Source organism: Salvelinus fontinalis, chromosome 4 (assembly GCF_029448725.1).
Source record: "Salvelinus fontinalis isolate EN_2023a chromosome 4, ASM2944872v1, whole genome shotgun sequence".
NCBI lineage: Eukaryota > Metazoa > Chordata > Actinopteri > Salmoniformes > Salmonidae > Salvelinus > Salvelinus fontinalis.
Window position 1 is genome coordinate 74,618,687 of NC_074668.1, and position 23,111 is coordinate 74,641,797.

The 23,111-nt window shown below is 41.5% G+C and overlaps 1 protein-coding gene across 4 annotated transcripts in view; it reads left to right on the forward strand.

The window, feature by feature from the left end:
* LOC129854379 (kinesin-like protein KIF18A) overlaps window positions 1-11,348 on the forward strand; it is a 28,054-nt gene extending 16,706 nt beyond the window's left edge. For 2 of the 4 annotated variants that reach the window (XM_055921343.1, XM_055921344.1), the window contains exons 15-18: window positions 7,827-8,232; window positions 10,072-10,161; window positions 10,283-10,374; window positions 10,958-11,348. In XM_055921343.1, the coding sequence (XP_055777318.1) occupies window positions 7,827-8,232; window positions 10,072-10,161; window positions 10,283-10,374; window positions 10,958-11,094 (725 nt within the window). In that variant the 3' untranslated portion in view covers window positions 11,095-11,348. Of the gene's footprint in view, window positions 1-7,826; window positions 8,233-10,071; window positions 10,162-10,279; window positions 10,375-10,957 lie in introns of all 4 variants that reach the window. The other 2 variants (XM_055921341.1, XM_055921342.1) reach the window with 1 other exon arrangement.
* The last annotated feature ends 11,763 nt before the right edge of the window (window positions 11,349-23,111 follow it).

A 23,111-nucleotide genomic window follows, 5' to 3' on the forward strand; every position in this document is an offset into this window, starting at 1 on the left:
TTTATTCTGTGTTTGTGTAACTAGCATCAGAGCTTGATAACGATTGAGTATGGAGATCCTCCCTCTCCAACCTTTTTATTACCGCACCATCTCGAAGTGGATACGAGTGCAGGTCACCACACATGACCCTCTCAATAGGGTTCTGCACCCTGTCAGTCCAATGCCATGTACCCATCCCTTTATCTCCCTTCAGCACAGGATGGCCCACACAATTTCAATCACTCTTCTCTCTCTCTCTCTCCTGCAACCTCGTTCTGTGCCAGTCTTACTTTTTCCTGCTCGATCACTCTCTCCCTCCTTGCCCCCCTCCCCCTTTCATCCATATCTTGTACTCAGTCAATCCAGCATCCAGCCCTCCCAACCCAGGCTGCTCAAACCTCATTCATGAAAATGCAAATTCACTGCAGTGAAAAGAAGGTAGGCAAGGCAAGCGTAAACGCCTCTGCCCCGTCAGCAAGAACAGCAGCAGCGCTATAAAGAGGGAAGCAGCAGCCAAGCGACCCTAATACGGCGCTGTCTCTACCAGAAATAGCACCTCATGCATGTATTAATCCTACAAGCCAAAAATATGTGATTGAAAGAACTTGGCTGCCATTTATTGCCGGGCCAGATCTCCGTCAGAGAAGCAGTACCATTTATCACTGTCCCCTCATCCTGCCTTGCTATCTGAGCTGTGACTCAAATTTCCTAAATATTGCATTCTGCTCTTCACATGAATAAATAGGTCCATTAATCTTCCATATCTCCCCCTCCCTTTTATTATACGCAAATATGTTGTTAAAAATGTGAGCATTGTCACTTAAAAGCTTCTACTTTAAACAATTTAGTTGGTTGTTCTATTTTGTCTTTGGTGGGGTTAGAGTAGGCAAATTGATATGTCAAATCCACTACCACACAGCTCACATTTCTGGGAATTGCCTCCTCAGTAAAATGTATTAGGTAGGAAGCGGCGTCACGGGGCTGTGGTCAGCAGCATGTAAATGATGCAGCCGCAGTGTCTCACTGCAACAAGTGAGTCTGCCTCCTTGTGCTCTGATGCAACGTGCACGCCACTTTACTCTTACACACCACCTTTTAAACTCTAACAACTCTGCTTACGTTCTTTTGGTGACATAATCCTCAATCTCAGCCAGGTCTTATCATAGTCTACCTTTTCTCGTAAGACCTATTTATTCATGTTATTACGTTTAAGCTCTTATTTCATCATTAAATCCCAAAGTTCTATTCATAACATTTAGGCCGGTTAATGGAAGACGCATATATATTAAAACGACTTTGGTGTATATTACAAATTAATTGTGTAGCCTATATCAATTATTCCCATTTAATCAGTTGTATGTAAAGTTAGTTGTATATAAATTAGTCTTGATCAAATTACCAATAATTAACAGAATGTATGTAGTGTGTATGACTCATCCTCACTGATGACTAATATGGTGATCCATGCAGTGTAGCTGTATCCTTTATATGACAGGTTGCTAAGCGTGTGAGTCATCCATTATGGCTAGTGATTGTGAACCACTTATACCATGAAATAACTTAGGACTAATCATAGGATATGTCCACTCCTGCTTTGTCGGCCATAAGTTGTTTTCCCTCGTTCCTTGCTTTGTGTTCCGTAAGGATTTTATGTGGCCTTGTTATGTTTGCTTGATTGGTTAAAGGTCCAATGCAGCAGATTTTATCTCCATATCAATTCATTTCTGGATAACAATTAAGTAATCTTACCGTGATTGTATTCCATAAAAATTGTCAAAAAGAAGCAAAAATAGCTTCTTAGCGAAGAGCAATTTCTCAAGCAAGAATTGTTCTAAGACTGTCTGGGAGTGGACCGAGTGGGGAGGGGAAAACGGAAAACTAGCTGTTATTGGCAGAATGGTTTGGAACTCTCTTATTGGTCTATTAACTAGTTTACCGCCTGGCAATGTCACAGGGCAGGCGCAAACTCCATCCCACCAAAACAGATTTAAATTTCAGTCTTTTCAAACAGCTCTTATTAAACAGTTATTCCAACCGCATAGTGTGGAAATATACACTGAGTTTACAAAACTGTATGAACACTGACCAGGTGAAAGATATAGTCCCTTATTGAATCCACTTCAATCACTGTAGATGAATGGGAGGAGACCGGTTAAAGAAGGATTTATGAGACAATTGAGACATGGCTTGTTTATGTGTGCCATTGGTGGTGAATAGGCAAGATAAAATATATTTGAAGTGGCAGTGGTCTAAGGCACTACATAGCAGTGCTAGCTGTGCCACTAGAGATTATGGGTTTGGGTCCAGGCTCTGTCGCAGCCGGCCACGACCAGGAGACTCATGGGGCGGCGCACAATTGGCCCAGCGTTGTCCGGGTTAGGGGAGGGTTTGGTCGGCAGGGAAGTCCTTGTCCCATCGCGCACTAGCGACTCCTGTGGCGGGCCAGGCGAAGTACACGCTGAAAATCGTGTTTTTCTTTGTTGTTTTTAAATAACTAAAAAATTTACCCCCTTTTCTCCCCAATTTTCTTGGTATCCAATCGCTAGTAATTACTATCTTGTCTCATTGCTACAACTCCCGTACGGGCTCGGGAGAGACGAAGCACAACCCAACCAAGCCGCACTGCTTCTTAACACAGCGCGCCTCCAACCCGGAAGCCAGCCGCACCAATGTGTTGGAGGAAACACTGTGCACCTGGCCCCCTTGGTTAGCGCGCACTGCGCCCGGCCCGCCACAGGAGTCGCTGGAGCGCGATGAGACAAGGATATCCCTACCGGCCAAACCCTCCCTAACCCGGACGACGCTGGGCCAATTGTGCGTCGCCCCACGGACCTCAGAGCGCGAACCCAGAGACTCTGGTGGCGCAGCTGGCGCTGCGATGCAGTGCCCTAGACCACTGCGCCACCCGGGAGCCCCTGAAAATCGTGTTTTTGACTGCACTGGGCCTTTAAGTCTTGGTTTCTTTGAAACATCAAAATATATTTTTCTTTTGCCTTACTCGATTTGATTCATTTTCTTCTTTCCCCTACTTAGCCATCTTCCATGTCACAGTAGCTGAGCTTGTCGGGACTGGTGAAACTCAATTTGTGGGCATGAATGTGTCCCGGCCCTTACTCCCTTACACCTCTGATTAATGTCTGCACTGTGTAAAGGTCACCAGGTTCATTTTCTTTGGCTACTTCTACACTTCTCCAACTGCCAAAAGATGAGAATCCATATTAGGCCTACTGCAGACATGGACTTCTCCTTTCAGTATTTTACAGAAAGGTTATTCCTTCATCTTTCAATGGTAGTGATACTCTGTCTTATTTTTATACCGGTGCCAACTAAGATCTATTCAGATGTGATTGATTTTCTTAAAATATGATTATGGTGCTCTAACACAGATGGTAAGGCCATGCAGGGGTCAAAGTTCTCAGGAGGGTGATTATTTGGGATATAAAATAACACTCCAGAGCACACGAATGTCTAAGACTAGATAGAATGTATGTAGAAATTGTAATGAACATACAGTTGAAGTTGGAAGTTTACACACACCTTCGCCAAATAAATTTAAACTCAGTTTTTCACAATTCCTGACATTTAATCGTAGTAAAAATTCCCTGGTTTTGGTCAGTTAGGATCACCACTTTATTTTAATGTGAAATGTCAAAATAATAGTAGAGCGAATGATTTATTTCAGCTTTTATTTATTTCATCACATTCCCAGTGGGTCAGAAGTTTACATACACTCAATTAGTATTTGGTAGCATTTCCTTTAAATTGTTTAACTTGGGTCAAATGTTTTGGGTAGCCTTCCACAAGCTTCCCACAATAAGTTGGGTGAATTTTGGCCCATTTCTCCTGACAGAGCTGGTGTAACTGAGTCAGGTTTGTAGGCCTCCTTGCTCGCACACGCTTTTTCAGTTGACTTTGTTGTCCTTAAAACTTCTTATGGCTGAAATCCCGTTAACGGGACCGACTTAACAACAGCCAGTGAAAGTGCAGTGCACCAAATTCAAACAGAAATTTCATAATAAAATTCCTCGAACATACAAGTATTATACACCATTTTAAAGATAAACTTGTTGTTAATCCCACCATAGTGTCCGATTTCAAAAAGGCTTTACGACAAAAGCATGCCATGCGATTATGTTAGGTCAGCCCCCAGTCACAGAAAAACACAGCCAGTCACAAAAAGCAGAAATACAGATAAAGATTTATCACTAACCTTTGATGATTTTTTTTTTTTTTTTTTTTTTACCTTTATTTAACCAGGTAGGCTAGTTGAGAACAAGTTCTCATTTGCAACTGCGACCTGGCCAAGATAAAGCATAGCAGTGTGAACAGACAACAACACAGAGTTACACATGGAGTAAACAATAAACAAGTCAATAACATGGTAGAAAAAAGAGAATCTATATACAATGTGTGCAAAAGGCATGAGGTAGGCAATAAATCGAATAATTACAATTTAGCAGATTAACACTGATCTTCATCAGATGACACTCATCGGACTTCATGTTACACAATACATTTGTGTTTTGTTCAATGAAGTTCATATTTATATCCAAAAATCTCAGTTTACATTGGCGCGTTATGTTCAGTAATGTTTTGCTTCCAAAACATCCAGTGATTTTGCAGAGAGCCACATTAGTGGCAGAAATACTCATAATTAACATTGATAAAAGATACAAGTGTTATGCATGGAATTATAGATGCACTTTTCCTTAATGCAACCGCTGTCAGATTTCAAAAAAGCTTTACGGAAAAAGCACACCATGCAATAATCTGAGTACAGCGCTCAGAGACCAAAACAAGCCATACAGATACCCGCCATGTTGTGGAGTCAACAGAAGTCAGAAATAGCATTATAAATATTCACTTACCTTTGATGATCTTCATCAGAATGCACTCCCAGGAATCCCAGTTCCACAATAAATGTTAGTTTTGTTCGATAAAGTCCATCATTTATGTCCAAATACCTCCTTTTTGTTTGCACGTTTAGTTCACAAATCCAAATTCACGAGGCGCAGGCCAGACGAAAAGTCAAAAAGTTCCATTACAGTTTGTAGAAACATGTCAAATGATGTATAGAATCAATCTTTAGGATGTTTTTATCATAAATCTTCAATAATGTTTCAACCGGAGAATTCCTTTGTCTTCAGAAATGAAAGGGAACGCAGCTACCTCACGGGCACACGCCTGACTGAGCTCATGGCATTCTGCCAGACCTCTTAGTCAATCAGCTCTCATTCGCCCCCACTTCACAGTAGAAGCCTGAAACAAGGTTCTAAAGACTGTTGACATCTAGTGGAAGCCTTAGGAAGTGCAATATGACCCCATAGACACTGTATATTGGATAGGCAAAGACTTGAAAACCTACAAACCTCAGATTTCCCACTTCCTGGTTGGATTTTTTCTCATGTTTTTGCCCGCCATATGAGTTCTGTTATACTCACAGACATCATTCAAACAGTTTTAGAAACTTCAGAGTGTTTTCTATCCAAATCTACTAATAATATGCATCTCTTTGCTTCTGGGCCTGAGTAGCAGGCAGTTTACTCTGGGCACCTTATTCATCCAAGCTACTCAATACTGCCCCTAGCCATAAGAAGTTAAGCCATTTTGCCACAACTTTGGAAGTCTGCCCTGGTCATTGTCCATTTGGAAGACTCATTTGCGACCAAGCTTTAACTTTCTGACGGATGTCTTGATGTTGCTTCAATATATCCACCTAATTTTCCTCCCTCATGATGCCATCTATTTTGTGAAGTGCACCAGTCCCTCGTGCAGCAAAGCACCCCCACAACATGATGCTCCCCGTGCTTCACGGTTGGGATGGTGTTCTTCGGCTTACAAGCCTCCCCTTTTTTCCTCCAAACATAACGATGGTCATTATGGCCAAACAGTTCTATTTTTGTTTCATCGGACCAGAGGACATTTCTCCAGAAAATATGATCTTTGTCCCCATGTGCAGTTGCAAACTGTGGTATGGCGGTTTTGGAGCAGTGGCTTCTTCCTTGCTGAGCATCCTTTCAGGTTATGTCGATATAGGACTCGTTTTACTGTGGATATAGATACTTTTGTACCTGTTTCCTCCATCAGCTTCACACGGTCCTTTGCTGTTGTTCTGGGATTGATTTGCACTTTTCGCAACAAAGTACGTTCATCTCTAGGAGACAGAATGTGTCTCCTTCCTGAGCGGTATGACGACTGCATGGTCCCATGGTGTTTAAACTTGCGTACTATTGTTTGTACAGATTAACGTGTTACCTTCAGGTGTTTGTAAATTGCTCCCAAGGATGAACCAGACTTGTGGAGGTCTACAATTTTTTGAGGTCTTGTCTGATTTCTTTTGATTTTCCCATGTCAAGCAAAGAGGCACTGAGTTTGAAGGTAGGCCTTGAAAAACATCCACAGGTACACCTCCAATTGACTCAAATGATGCCAATTAGCCTACCAGAAGCTTCTAAAGCCATGACATCATTTTCTGGAATTTCCCAAGCTGTTTAAAGGCACAGTCAACATAGTGTATGTAAACTTCTGACCTACTGGAATTGTGACAGTGAAATAATCTGTCTGTAAACAATTGTTGGAAGAATTACTTGTGTCATGCACAAAGTAGATGTCCTAACCGACTTGCCGAAACTATAGTTTGTGAACGAGAAATTTATGGAGTGATTGAAAAATGATTTTTAATGACTCCAACCTAAATGTATGTAAATTTCCAACTTCAACTGTATGTACCTCTATTTATTTATTTCTTGTTGCAGTTAGGCTCATGCCACCATGGATCCCCCTAGCGGTTTTCTGTTTATTTTAACAGTCGTGGGGGGCAGCTAACAATGCATCGACCCAATAAATGCATTCATAAGTAATGGGGCCTGTGTATAGTGGATACACAGGTCACAGAGGTTTGGGTAGGCATATGGAACAATTGTAGTGCTTTGTAATACAGAGCTGGAAATAAAACTAGCTCTCTTGTCTGAGGCAAGTCCAGAGGGGGCGAGTTGTGGAGTGGTTGAAAAACGAGTTTTAATGACTCCAACCTAAGTGTATGTAATCTTCTGATTTCAACTGTATCTATTTTCAACTGTATCTATTTTCTATTTCAACTGCTCTTTTTCATGACTAAATCGATTTTAGATAAACAAATCGGTCATTAAAAAAATCTGTGCTGCCCTCTGTTGAATTTTGAAATCCCGATGTGGACCTCGAGCCAAAACGTTTCAGTCATGGGATTTAAATGTATTTATTTTTTGAAGTAACTTTAATCCCTGGGCCATGTATGACATTGCTATGACAAACTACTGGCATGTTGTTAGTGAATACCCACATGCTGAAGCCGACAGCCTACTGTGATTTAGACTGATTAATGCATTCTTATCTTGCACTTGAGCTCAAACTAGTAAACCAAGTAGCAAGGCCTCACCAACCACTAACAGAAAAAGTGTTCTGGCTGAACAGGATGAACCCTGGACCCTGTTCAGGGAGAAGCAAGTTTATAGAACGCTCCCATATAAATGTGTGTAGAACAGATGTGACTGTTTGTCAAGTAAAATATGGAACTCTTTACATTTTATATCCGCAACATTCCAAAGGTCTTAACACAGTGAATACATTCAAGGTGTATACACTTCCATGTAAGTGCTTGGTGGAGGATGTTTCTAAATTACTTTACAGAATTTATTTTTATAGAAGTCGGGGTTGAGGTCAATTCCATTTGACCTCTCTCAATTCAATAAGTGATTTGTAGAGATAGGCCTAAATTGAAAAATCCTCTAATTGTCAATTCACAGTGCATGGATTGGACTGTATTGAGGCTTCTTCATAAAAAAAAAAATCATATTGATGTTGTTTTCTAGGCCCAGCAGCCCAGGTGACAGTGATGGAACCCATTCCCAAGAAACCTACCAGGAGGAAGCTGGCAGTGTCTCCACCAAATCCTGGGAGTGTTGTCTCCGCCTCAGCGCAGGTTCCCATGGTCCTTCAGGATGTGTTGAGACAGGAGGGGATGTTTCCACTGCTCTACACTCCAGAGGCCAGTGGTACACTCAACAGGCCTTCACTCCTGCCTCTCCAGCACTCTGCAGTCAATGACCCCAACATGACATTTGACATTGAAGATGAAGACAATGAAGCAGCTCTTGCCAACGCTACCATCGTCCTTTACCAATGTGGCCCCAATCATCAAGCGGAGTCTTCGTGCCACTTGAGTCCAAGCCAACAGCAGGCTCCCCGAACCAATGACATGAGCAAACCCCCCAAAAGGTTGGTGTGGTATTGTCGAAGATGGTCATCATACTCCGTCATTTCAACAGTCCAGTTTAATATTAGCTGCTGAACAATGTAAAACAGTGCATACATTCATAGATTAACCTCACTAGGGTATGTGGGACGGTAGCGTCCCACCTCAACAACAGCCAGTGAAACTGCAGGGCGCCAAATTCAAAACGACAGAAATCCCATAATTTAAATTCCTCAAACATACAAGTATTTTACGCCATTTTAAAGATACACTTGTTGTAAATCCAGCCACAGTGTCCGATTTCAAAAAGGTTTAACGACGAAAGCACACCAAACGACTATGTTAGGTTAGAGCCAAGTCACAGAAAAAGACAGACATTTTTCCAGCCAAAGAGAGGAGTAACAAAAAGCATAGAGATAAATAGAGATAAAATTAATCACTAACCTTTGATGATCTTCATCAGATGACACTCATAGGACTTCATGTTACACAATACATGTATGTTTTGTTCGGTAAAGTTCATATTTATATCCAAAAATCTGAGTTTGGCAGGACGCTACTGTCTCACTTGGCAAAAAGAGAGAGAAAATGCAGAGCACCAAATTCAAATGAATTACTATAAAAATCAAACTTTCATTAAATCACACATGAAAGATACCAAATTAAAGCTACACTGGTTGTGAATCCAGCCAACATGTCAGAATTCATAGGCTTTTCGGCGAAAGCAAACAATGCTATTATCTGAGTATAGCACTATTGTAAACAAACATTTCAACCCTGCAGGCGCGACACAAAACGCAGAAATAAAAATATAATTCATGCCTTACCTTTGACGAACTTCTGTTGTTGGCACTCCAATATGTCCCATAAACATCACAAATGGTCCTTTTGTTCAATTAATTCCATCGATATATATCCAAAATGTCCATTTATTTGGCGCATTTGATCCAGAAAAACACCGGTTCCAAATTGTGAAATGTGACTACAAAATATCTCAAATATCTCACTTGTAAACTTTGCCAAAAAATTTCAAACTACTTTTGTAATACAACTTTAGGTATTTTTTTACGTAAATAATCGATCAAATTGAAGACGGGATGATCTGTGCTCAATACAGGATTAAAGCCAACTGTAGCTAGCTTTCTGGTCATGCGCTTCTAACAAACAGGACACTTCGAGTGACCCTCCTTCAAGATGGCCGTACTTCTTCATTACACAAAGGAATAACCTCAACCAATTTCTAAAGACTGTTGACATCCAGTGGAAGCGGTAGGAACTGCAAGAAGGTCCCTTAGAAATCTGGTTTCCCAATGAAAATTCATTGAAAAGAGAGTGACCTCAAAACAAAAATCTGAATAAGCTAAATAAGTTCTGTTATACTCACAGACATGATTCAAACAGTTTTAGAAACTTCAGAGTGATTTCTATCCAAATCTACTAATAATATGCATATCTTATTTTCTGGGGATGAGTAGTTGGCAGTTTAATTTGGGAATGCTTTTCGTCCAAAATTCTGAATGCTGTCCCCTACCCAAGAGAAGTTAAGACATTCTCAGTATATGTTGTTGTTTTTTTGCCTCTCTTACTATTGCAACGATTCACATTTTTATTTTACACATTTTGTCCAGGTGACAGACTGGCAGAAATTGTATTCGGGTTCGAGCCCCTCCAAGTACTTATTTCTAAACGTTGAGCTGCCTTGTCTCTTAAGTTTTAGGTACGAGCAAGTGGCAGTGAGAGAGCTCAGAAATGTCTAACGTAACAGTGCTGTACTCATTCCAGTCTGTTTATTTGATTTGGTCACACGTCAGAGACTGTTCAAATATTGAGAAGGAAATTGCCTGACTTGTTGTTTCCCGCAGACTGGAGATACCGTCTCTGTTGGACATCCGACATGGCAAGACCTACATGGCCATGACTTCGGCTGTGCAGGGCAAGCGCAAAATTAATTGGTAAGTGTGGTTGTGATGTACTCAAAATACATTTTTCATGGTGAAGGACCCGGGAAGGCAGTGTTGTTCTGCTCAGATATTAACACATTTCATCTCTTGTTTCCATTTCCCCCTGTAGCAGCAGAGAGCAGGAAATCCTTTCAGCACCCAAGCGCATAAAGCAGGACCCCGCAGTAGTAGCAAGCAGACCACTAAGAGTGCGTCGTTTTGCTGGTGAGTGCAACAATACCAGTATTTCTCCCCTGAAGTGACCCAGGGAAAGAATGTAGCTTGCTTTTATTCGCTATTTATAAAAATATATGAAATGTGTGGCTATTTCCCCCTCTAAAATCCCCATGTTCATTTCAGTTAGTGGTGCTTACACTCAGAGCTTATGCCTACATCTGTCAGCTGCAACACAAAGTTCAGGGCAGGGCCAGGCCAGAATATGCTCTTTTTTTATATGCCTGTTATGAAGGACACTTGCTTTTAGAAAACCAAGCTGTTTTTAATCTACAATGAAGGAGCTTGTCTGCCTGTTACTTATGGCACTTATTATTTTAATTTTAAGGATTTTGTTTGGCTTTTGGACAAAACTGCAGAATTTGGTTTCTCATCCGATTGCATACTTTTGGTGTGATGTGTATTAGACAGCAATTTGTTTTATTGTTCGAGTTATGTATGTTCAGTAATCTAAAAATAACCAACTTTATTTTATTTTAAATAATGAGATTTTTCACACTGCAAAGGAAAAACATTCAATTTGAAGCTCTCCATACAGATGGGGGCTCTATCTAAACATTGTGTTTCTACTTAGGGTCAGAGGAGAACGAGCCCAGAAGAGTTATGAGGAGTGTTTCTGAGGGGAATCTTCACCTCATGGATGTTCAGAGGAAAAAGTCTATATTCTATAAAACCTCACAGAAATTCAAGAGTGTGACAAAGAGGATGTGAGGCCTGCTTTTGACCAGATGTTGCTGATGTCATGTAGAAATTAGGGAATTGTGTTTAGTTATGGAGAGAGAAATTAAGTCCTATGGATTTCTTGGATAGTTTTTGCTTGAATTGTGTATGATTCTGAACTTGTTCTTAGTTTTATTTTTTGTTTTAGAATTCATCTTTTTACATTTTTATTTCCTACATTAACATTTGTTGTACAGATAATTTGCTATTGTTATTTAGTAATAAAATGTTTAGTTAACTAGTAATGTATGTGGTTGGTTTTTGACATGAATAATTCAACTCGTCCAATAATTTTTTCTCGAATGGTTCATTTCTGGGCTTTTCCCTGTTTAGTGTACATATATTTCCTTTCAATGTAATATTGAATAGAAGGGGTAGATTGAGTTATCAGACATGCAGTTTTACTGTCAAGTCATGTGAATGCTGTTGACATGGAGACTTGTGATGTTTGTTCATTCTGTTTGTAACCCATCTGTATAGGGAAACTCATTCACCTGTGGAACCTTTTTCACTGTTCAATATCAGGCTACACATCATAAACAGAAATGTAGGGCTCATAAAATATTAGGTCAGAATGTTGAACAGTGTTAAGAATTCCAGGTCACTGAGAGCTGTATTGAGCCCCATCTAGTTGCCGCTCTTAAGTAAATACATTTGTTTTCGACCAGCTCTAACAATAGGTGTTGTACATGCACTTTGATGCCAGCTTTGATACCAGCTTCAAAGAAAATATCTGACCTACATTATGTCTGGAAAGCCAACTCATCACTTTAAATTCAGTCTTTCAGTTGCACAGCATCCAATGTGATCTTTATTTTTAGCCAAGAAGTTAATACCAGGTGCACAGATGGGGAGTCTAACTGTGCTGAGCACATGCCCTCCAAAACACTGAGTGCCCTTTTGGGTGGTGGTATACAGTGTCTTCAGGAAGTATTCACACACCTTGACTTTTTCCAATATTTGGTTTTGTTACAGCCTGAATTTTATGCATAAATTTAGATTTTCTGTCACTGGTCTACACACAATACCCCATAATGTCAAAAAGGAAATGTTTACAAATGTAATGAATGAAAAGCTCATGTATTGTTATGGCAAAACTAAATAAGTTCACGAGTAAAAATGTGCTTTATAAGTTGCATGGACTCACTCTGCAATAATTGTTTTTAGAATTTTTTAAATGACTACCCCATCTCTGTACCCCACACATGCAGTTATCTGTAAGATCCCTCAGTTGAGCAGTGAATTTCAAGCACAGATTCAACCACAAAAACCAGGGAGGTTTTACAATGGTTTGCAAAGAAGGGCACCTATTGGTAGATGGGTAAAAAAAATACAACTGACATGAATATCCGTTTGAGCATGGTGCAGTTATTAATTACACTTTGGATGGTGTATCAATGCACCCAGTCACTACAAAGATACAGGTACCCTTCCTAAGTCAGATGCCCGAAAGGAAGGAAACAGCTGAGGGATTTCACCATGAGGCCAATGGTGATTTTAAAACAGTTAGAGTTTAATGGATGTGATAGATGACTGAGGATGGATCAACAACATTGTAGTTACCCCACTATAGTAACATAAATTAGAATGAACAGAATATAAATATTCCAAAACATGCAGTCTGTTTTCAATAAGCCCATAAAATAATACTGCAAATTAATTAACTTGTCCTGAATACAAGTAGAACCACTTCATATGTTCAGTCATGATGGAGGCTGCATCATGTTATGGGTATGCTTGTCTTCGGCAAGGACGGGAGTTTTTTCAAATATAAGAAATAGAATAGAGCTAAGCACAGGCAACATCTTTGAGTAAAACTTGGTTCAGTTTGCTTTCTAACAGACACTAGGAGACGAATTAAGCTTTCAGTAGGACAATTACCTTAAACAGAAGGCCAAATATACAGGAGTTGCTTACCAAGACAATATTGAATATTCCTGAGTGGCCTAGTTAGTTTTGACTTAAATTAGCTTGAAAATGTATGGCAAGGCTTGAAAATGTCTGTCTAGCAATTGTCAACAACCAACTTGACAGAGTTTGAATCATTTTTTTAAGAACAATGGGCAAATATTGTACAAAGCAGCTGTGATTATAACATGTGTTTTGGAAAAAGTCAAGGGATGAGAGTCCTTTCTGAAGGCACTGTATACATATTTTTTTTGTATAGCTGTTCTGAACCCACTGACCCAATGACAAGTCATTATGTCAAGTTAGCCTGTAGGTTTGACCTGTACAGGGTTCGGCGCGCCCGGGTTGCGCCGGTTTTCCAGTCTGCCCTGTATGGAGATTGCGCACGGCCGGTATCCAAACGTGCATTGCTTGAGATGCGGTCACCGGTCAAGTGTGTGTAGCAAGCTACCACAGCAGCATAACATTTAATTAACACACGATAACACTGGATTTACGTCATCAATTTCGGTCTGGTTTGCTGATACGCGCAGCATGGAGGCAAAAAGACAAAGAAGAGAGCCTGAATCAACTACCCTCCGACTCAACTCCATCCCTTCTTCAGTCGGGAAAGTTGCACATGTGTGTCAGGGCAGCAGCAACACAGGTATTCTGGACTAGCTAACCACCACTCAAATATCCACACTAGCCAGCCATATATAATGAGTTGGAAGATTATGAATATTATATTATAAAGTTGTTATTTTAAAACGTTTAATTTTGAGCACCCCTGAAAGGTCTGTGCACCGTGCTGCTCAATGCAAATATCAGCACTCTACTGCGCAAGTACTGACACCTCTCATTCACAAGAAACTCTTCATTGTGTTTTTTTCTCCAAGAGAGGCAGGTCTTGACTAAAGTTTATTAACTTCCTCTGAGCCAATGAGGTGACTACTGCGTTTTACCCACTGACCAATGGGACAGATTGAGAGATTGTAGGTGGATGTTGCTTAGCAACTGCAGGTAGAATCTAGGATCATGTTGGTATCATTGTCTTATCTTACCTCCCAGAGAGACAATACATGTTATGTGTTGTGACTTTTGAAGATGACATCTGTTTAAATGCATCAAAGAATTTGAAGTTATTAAGTCTGTTTTCTTATACTTAAATTACATTTTTAAAATCCTTTCATAATGTCACTGCGCAATGTCCCTTTAAGTCAGACCACTTTTAATTTAATAAGATAAATACCCAAAGCCTATACTGAGTTTACGAAACATTATGAACACCTGCTCTTTCCAGGAAATAAACTGACCAGGTGAAAGCTATGATCCCTTATTGATGTCACCTGTTATATTCACTTCAATCACTGTAGATGAAGGGGAGGAGTCAGATTAAAGAATGATTTCTAAGCCTTGAGACAATTGAGACATTAGTTGTGTATGTGTGCCATTCAAAGGGTGAATATAGAAATGTGTTTGATGTATTTGATTACATTCCACTGATTCCGCTCCAGTCATTACCACGAGCCTGTTCTCCCCAATTAAGGTGCCACCAACCTCCTGTGGTATGGTAGTAGGTGCCAGGCGCACGGGTTTGTGTCAAGAACTGCGTCGCTGCTGGGTTTTTTAAGATCAACAGTTTCCCGTGTGCATCAAGAATGGTCCTCTAGCCAAAGGACATCAAGCCAACTTGACATAACTGTGGAAAGCCTTGGAGTCAACATGGGCCGGCATCCCTGTGGAACCTTGTAGTCCATGCCCCAACGAATTGAGGCTGTTCTGAGAGCAGAAGGTGTTCCTAATATTTGGTATACTCAGTGTTTACTGCCAACCCATTGGAAAATGCCTTCCTTAATTGAGAGGTAAATTTGTTATAGTACTTTATCAATGGCCAGATTTTCTACTGCAGAATAATGGGGCAGGCCTACTATTATCAAATTAATACTGCTAACTGCTATAGTTATAGTTGTGCTATTAAAAAACATCAATATGACAAAATGAAACATTTATTCCCATAATTTCCTAGATCCTATGTTCTTTATTGTCAGGTTGCGTCTTGTATATTTGTATGATGTTCCAGCTGAGGGGAGTTTGGCTGGGCTTTTAAGGGAGGCTACTATTGATAAAGCTGAGTGCGAGAGAGAACATGATTTGGGCGGTAGATGCTGAAGTTTAAGACAGATTGCAGCTTGCTATTTCCATGACTGGTAAGTAGGAAAATAAGCACAGACTCCCACACAAACATACGCACTCCCCTCCTACAATGCTGCCGTCTCCCACAAGGCAGTGCGTCACAGCTGTGATCCTTTTGTCTCCTGACTAATTAGAGAAAATTAAGTCTTAAGACTTCTTCTTGAGTGGAGAGTTGCTTTTTATTGTTTCAGTCACCCCCCTTCTTTCTCCAGTAGTTTTTCAGCTTCTACTTTTACTTAATTACACTTTTCTCTGTGGAGTGTCTTGGTTCGGTTTATCTTTGTAGGTGGCTGTGTTTCTGTAAGTCTGTTTCTCAACCCATGTCCAAAAAAAAAAGATATATTAGATGTAGAGATCAGACAAGGTGACATACTATGTGTATGAGAGACATCACCCAAAAATATTACCAAAAAAGAAAGGTGGAGAAAACCATTTGAGATTCACCACTTCACCACTTCATCCTCAGGAGGGTCCAGTACAAGTGTTAAATATCACAGTAATGACAATCCTTATAAACCACAAAACAAGAGCATGTCAACAGAACACAAATTCACCTACAGACAAATTGAAGTCAAGTTCTTCAATGCACCTTTTGGAAACATAATCTAGTCATAAATTTTACTACATAATAGTAAATTACTCTTTGCTTGCATACACTTAAATACATTAAGACTTTGGTTACCTTTCCAGCTGCTGTAAACCACTCTGCAGAATAGCATTCTATCGGCAGTATAGAAATTAACAATGCTATTTTTCTAAAGTGATTGTGAAGGTAGGAATGAATTCTGTCCTTGATAATCAGGGATGGAAAACAGACAAAATAGTATCAAGCTTTTCTCTTGCAAGCTTAAAATCTATTTTGATCCAGCATTTTTTATCAGTTAACTTATTTTCTCCTGAGCCTAAATAAACGTTTTACACTGGATGCTCTCTGCTGGCATTAGCTCTATCCCAGCATCAGCACCAAGCAAACAGCTTTGAGCCATCCCTGCCAAGTAGGGAGCCTACCATCCTCCCTTACGATCTCAACAACCCCACACAACTGTGATGCAGGGTTTTTGTAAATCTCTTCAACTGTAGAGAGATTGGAACTGTTCACATTCGAAATTCAATTGCCTGCACTTAACTCTGGCTCCTCTATAGCCTACTGAGTTGGCCTTTGGGCTCTGTTGCTCATTAACCCTGTGAGACCCAACATTGTACAAATACCAGCCAGGTCACCCGTGATACAAGTCAGTATTCGACGTCCATCCATCTCTGAGGATGTCGGGAGATGACGTGGTAACCGGACACTAGGGGCAACAGGGAGCGCTGTTACCTTCAAGAAGGTTTTGATTTTGCTAGGGCATTGGGGACTGGGATGGTGGATGGGTGTAAGCAACTGCCTCTGATTCCAAAGGTTGCAAGTTTGAATCCAGAAATAGAAAGTAGTTCTTTATTTTTTTGTTTTAAGCCTATCCCAAACCTTAACCCTTACCTCCCAAACCTTAACCCTCCCGAGTGGCGCAGCTGTCTAAGGCACTGCATCTCAGTGCAAGAGGTGTCACTGCAGTCCCTGGTTTGAATCCAGGCTGCATCACATCTGGCTGTGATTGGGAGTCCCATAGGGCGGTGCAGAATTGGCCCAGTGTCGTCTAGGTTTGGCCGGGGTAGGCCGTCATTGTAAATAAGAATTTGTTCTTAACTTACTTGCCTAGTTAAATGAAGGTTCATTTAAAAAAGGTGTCTGAAATAGCTAAATTGATCAACTTGAACAATCCGAATGTTTATATTTTTGAAAGTACAAACTATTTTGTGAGTTTTCTGTGTATGGAGAAGTAATATCTGATTGTCCTTTCTATCTTAAATTGCATATACAGTTTTGTTATTTTGATGTGTAGAGACGGCATCAAGTATTTGGTAAATAAGTACTCTTGAAGTATTTGGTTGTCCATATTTGCAGAATTTGGAAAGGAAACTTGTCTACCCTGTGCTTTGACCTCTTTCTCTCCTCTCTCTCCAGATGAAATCTCGCGTCTTGTGACGGCCGGCCGCCCAACAACCTGCCCGCTTGACCCTATCCCCTCCTCTCTTCTCCAGACCATTTCCGGAGACCTTCTCCCTTACCTCACCTCGCTCATCAACTCATCCCTGACCGCTGGCTACGTCCCTTCCGTCTTCAAGAGAGCGAGAGTTGCACCCCTTCTGAAGAAACCTACACTCGATCCCTCCGATGTCAACAACTACAGACCAGTATCCCTTCTTTCTTTTCTCTCCAAAACTCTTGAACGTGCCGTCCTTGGCCAGCTCTCCTGCTATCTCTCTCAGAATGACCTTCTTGATCCAAATCAGTCAGGTTTCAAGACTAGTCACTCAACTGAGACTGCTCTTCTCTGTATCACGGAGGCGCTCCGCACTGCTAAAGCTAACTCTCTTTCCTCTGCTCTCATCCTTCTAGACCTATCGGCTGCCTTCGATACTGTGAACCATCAGATCCTCCTCTCCACCCTCTCCGAGTTGGGCATCTCCGGCGCGGCCCACGCTTGGATTGCGTCCTACCTGACAGGTCGCTCCTACCAGGTGGCGTGGCGAGAATCTGTCTCCTCACCACGCGCTCTCACCACTGGTGTCCCCCAGGGCTCTGTTCTAGGCCCTCTCCTATTCTCGCTATACACCAAGTCACTTGGCTCTGTCATAACCTCACATGGTCTCTCCTATCATTGCTATGCAGACGACACACAACTAATCTTCTCCTTTCCCCCTTCTGATGACCAGGTGGCGAATCGCATCTCTGCATGTCTGGCAGACATATCAGTGTGGATGACGGATCACCACCTCAAGCTGAACCTCGGCAAGACGGAGCTGCTCTTCCTCCCGGGGAAGGACTGCCCGTTCCATGATCTCGCCATCACGGTTGACAACTCCATTGTGTCCTCCTCCCAGAGCGCTAAGAACCTTGGCGTGATCCTGGACAACACCCTGTCGTTCTCAACTAACATCAAGGCGGTGGCCCGTTCCTGTAGGTTCATGCTCTACAACATCCGCAGAGTACGACCCTGCCTCACACAGGAAGCGGCGCAGGTCCTAATCCAGGCACTTGTCATCTCCCGTCTGGATTACTGCAACTCGCTGTTGGCTGGGCTCCCTGCCTGTGCCATCAAACCCCTACAACTCATCCAGAACGCCGCAGCCCGTCTGGTGTTCAACCTTCCCAAGTTCTCTCACGTCACCCCGCTCCTCCGCTCTCTCCACTGGCTTCCAGTTGAAGCTCGCATCCGCTACAAGACCATGGTGCTTGCCTACGGAGCTGTGAGGGGAACGGCACCTCAGTACCTTCAGGCTCTGATCAGGCCCTACACCCAAACAAGGGCACTGCGTTCATCCACCTCTGGCCTGCTCGCCTCCCTACCACTGAGGAAGTACAGTTCCCGCTCAGCCCAGTCAAAACTGTTCGCTGCTCTGGCACCCCAATGGTGGAACAAACTCCCTCACGACGCCAGGACAGCGGAGTCAATCACCACCTTCCGGAGACACCTGAAACCCCACCTCTTCAAGGAATACCTAGGATAGGATAAAGCAATCCTTCTGCCCCCCCCCCCCCCCCTTAAAAGATTTAGATGCACTATTGTAAAGTGGTTGTTCCACTGGATGTCATTAGGTGAATGCACCAATTTGTAAGTCGCTCTGGATAAGAGCGTCTGCTAAATGACTTAAATGTAAATGTAAATGTCTATCAAAATATGATTGTGGCCCTACACTCTTAGAAAAAAAGGGTTCCAAAAGGGTTCTTCAGCTGTCCCCATAGGAGAACTCATTTTGGTTCCATGTAGAACCCTTTTTTAATTCCAGGTAGAGCCCTTTTGGTAGAACCCTTTTGGGTTCTACCTGAAACCAAAAAGGGTTCTTCAAAGGGTTCTCTTATGGATCAGCCGAATAACCCCTTTAAACTCTAGATAACACCTTTTTTCTAAGAGTGTATCTATCAGTGTGTCAAGCCTTTAAACCCAATTTTGCCTTTTTGCAACACTTACAAAACTACCTCTAGCTCTGACTCAGAATGTTTGTTTCTAGATTTTCATTTTTTGTACATAATCACTACATCTTAGAAAAGACAGGAAAACATATTTCATGTCATGTACTTGCATGGATGGCCTACAACATATGCCTGTGTATTGGCCAGTGTGGTGTTAGATGAGTTTTCAAATTTTCCAGAGGCTACTGATGCTACAGTAATCATACTGACACTGAACAAATATTATTAAAAGATACATCTGGTTCTAAGGAGATGCACTATACAGTGTTTGACATGATTGCAGGATGCAATTTAGAAAACATTGTATGCTGCTACCAGCTCTCACGTCAGAATTAGATGTTCATCCATGTTCCTCAAACGTCAAATTTCAAAGTTGTTCCAAACGACAAGTTTGTTTAAGGATTAACTCCACATTTTTAAGGTTAGGGTTGAGTTCAGGCATTAACTCAAAATTCTTAAGGTTAGGCATTCATTCCAAATGGTTAAGGTAACCTTTATTTAACTAGGCAAGTCGGTTAAGAACAAATTCTTATTTACAATGACAGCCTACTGGGGAACAGTGGGTTAACTGCCTTGTTCAGGGGCAGAACAATTTTTTTTACCTTTTCAACTCGGGGATTCAATCCAGCAATTCTTTCGGTTTCCGGCCCAATGCTCTAACCACTAGGCTACCTGCCGCCCCAGGTAGGTACATTCATTTTAAATATATATATATACCATTAGACAATATTTTTCATCACATGTAAATGCTTTTAATCCATTTTGATGTGATTTTAATATAATTTCTGATCACATTGTTGCTGCCATTGAAGCTCAATGTTGCATTTTTGCAACATTGGAAACCAGTGGCGTGCCGTGGGCCTGGGGACTGGGCCTTCAGTGAGGTACTACACAGTCCCACCCGAATTAATCCACCTCATTATGATGCCATGGCTCTAGAAACTATACATTTAGACAGAAACGCAGTATAACCAGGCGTTGCGTCACCTTGAAATTGACAAATTGACATTTTGGGGTAAACAGTGTTTACCCAAAAACATGACACAATCAATGAGTCTTTTCAATATTTCCCTTCACCTTTTCATTGTGCAGCTCCGTTGCCCTGCGCGTTTGTTCTTTGAGCTGTTGATCCACTCCGGTGTCCCCAAAAGTTTTCAAAAGCACCATTGCTTGTTAGTGCCCAGCCGTACTTTGGTGTCTCGTTGCTGCCTTGGTTAGACAACTCAAGTTTGCAAAGCCAGTGTGGCTCCAAACACCAAATCGATCACTTGCAAATAATAGGCATTCCCAGCAGTACAGTTTGCAGTGCTTCTCGGAGCCAAGGAGCCTGTGAGCCATTGACAGCGCTCGTAGTTGAAACTTTGAAAGTGGCGAGCGAACGAAGCACTTTCCCGCCTGTGACAGGCTTTGTGGCGTCGGGCGACCTCTCCTTACAATGTCTAACTTTTCTTGAAAAGTTCGTCTTGAGAATGGCGTTATAATTATATCCTCGACCAAATCGACATCTTCTCCTCCTTCCGCCATTGTGGGTTGAAAAAACAGCTTAGTAGTACGCAAATTAATTCGTTTATCAAATTCAGTTTCCTAGATCTCCATAGGACCTGCCTCTCAATATTGGTAATCCAATCAAAAGACGTACACGCACTACGCCTGCTAGCTGGCTCCTGTGTAACACTGGAGCCAGCCAGAAGGCGTACAATAGCCAACTCTAAAGCTGATTGGTTGACACTAAATTTTCATTTCCATTCACTATAAGCTACAAGCGCCCGCACTGTTGATTCTGAAGGCCTGAGGGCAGATTTTAGACCCCTGGCAACACATGATGGCTGAATATGATTGGATAAAAGATCTAACATAAAGACCAGCCCTCAAAATCTCAACCTGGGGCTGGAAGCAGTGCAACCAAGAGGAAAGCTATGAAATGAAGAGTATAACTCTTACTCTGGGGAATAATTTAATACATATTTGTGGGAAAATATATTTAAAAAATATATATATTCTGATGATGTTTAGGCCAGCAGAGAAGGCCTTGCAGGCCCTGACGGCCCACCACTGTTGGAAACTGTATGACATAAAGAAATGCATTTGAAAGGATGATGCGGAAGCTGCAGGTGTAAACCGATGTCAAACGTTGGAGGAAGTCAGTTGGAGGAGAGTAATACAGTATGATGATGTTTTATTACCATGTTTTAATTATCAATCCAGTGAAACTGTCTTTTTAGAAAGGGTACCTTTGGTCTCTGTCCCATGTTGCTTCATTTAAATATTTAAAAAGGGTTTATGGACATTTCTGTCATGCAACCTGGATTTGAAATGTAAAGCAGGGCAGTAGAAGATGGTTGCTGGGACCCACTCCCTACCAACAGAACAGGACAGAACCCTGGCCTTACTTTGATTTGGGGTTCTGATATTATTTTCTGGATCTGGACCTGCGCTAGGAGATACTGTAGTCCATAGGCAGTTGCCTGACAAGTGACACCTACTTTAGCTACAGAATAAGGTAAGCTTTGCTGCACAGATTCCTTTATGCTTGGATTGCACAGGTAGAATAGCACCACAGGATCTTGTTTCACCAAATTGTATGAATCAAATCTTTCCATGGTTTCCTGTCAAACTTGATAACCTCAATGGAGATGTTAGTGTCTCATTTTCAACTGGCCTCATAAGTACAGTACATGTGGATGAACTTAGATCTACTTTATCAAACAAGGTGAGTGATCTAAAGTAAGCTATACAGGTAACTGCCAAGATAAAGTAAATACCAACATAAAGTGTACTATAGGGCGTTGGGCCACCATGAGCCAGAACAGCTTCAATGCACCTTGGCATGGATTCTACAAGTGTCCAGAACTCTATTGGAGGGATGCGATACCATTCTTTGACAAGAAATTCCATAATTTTCTGTTTTGTTGATGTTGGTGGAAAACACTGTCTCAGGCGTCGCTCCAGAATCTCCCATATGTGTTCAATTGGGTATAGATCTGGTGACTGAGATCGACATGGCATATGGTTTACATCATTTTCATGCTAATCAAACCATTCAGTGACCACTCGTGCCCTGTGGATGGAGGGATTGCCATCCTATTGGGGCATAGTCATGGTAGCTAAAATAATGGCCTGCCCAGCATTTTTATACATGACCCTAAGCATTGCTTAATGTTAATTGCTTAATTAACTCAGGAACCACACCTGTGTTTTTAAATATATATATATATTTCACCTTTATTTAACCTGGTAGGCCAGTTGAGAACAAGTTCTCATTTACCACTGCGACCAGGCCAAGGTAAAGCAAAGCAGTGCGACACAAATAACAACACAGAGTTACACATGGAATAAACAAATGTACAGTTAATAATAACACAATAGACCATTCTATATACAGTGTGTGCAAATGAAGTAAGATTAGGGAGGTAAGGCAATAAATAGGCCATAGTGCCGAAATAATTACAATTTAGCAATTAAACACTAGATGTGCAGAAGATGAATGTGCAAGTAGAGATACTGAGGTACAAAGGAGCAAAAATAAAAAAAAATAACAATATGGGGATGAGTTAGTTGGGTGGGCTATTTACAGATGGGGTATGTACAGGTGCAATGATCTGTAAGCTGCTTTGACAGCTGATGCTTAAAGTTAGTGAGGGAAATATGAATCTCCAGCTTCAGTGATTTTTGCAGTTCGTTCCAGTCATTGGCAGCAGAGAACTGTAAGGAAAGGCAGCCAAAGGAGGAATTGGCTTTGGGGGTGACCAGTGAAATATGCCTGCTGGAGCGCGTGCTACAGTTGGGTGCTGCTATGGTGACCAGTGAGCTGAGGTACGGTGGGGCTTTACCTAGCAAAGACTTATAGATGACCTGGAGCCAGTGGGTTTGGCAACGAATATGAAGCGAGGACCAGCCAACGAGAGCATACAGA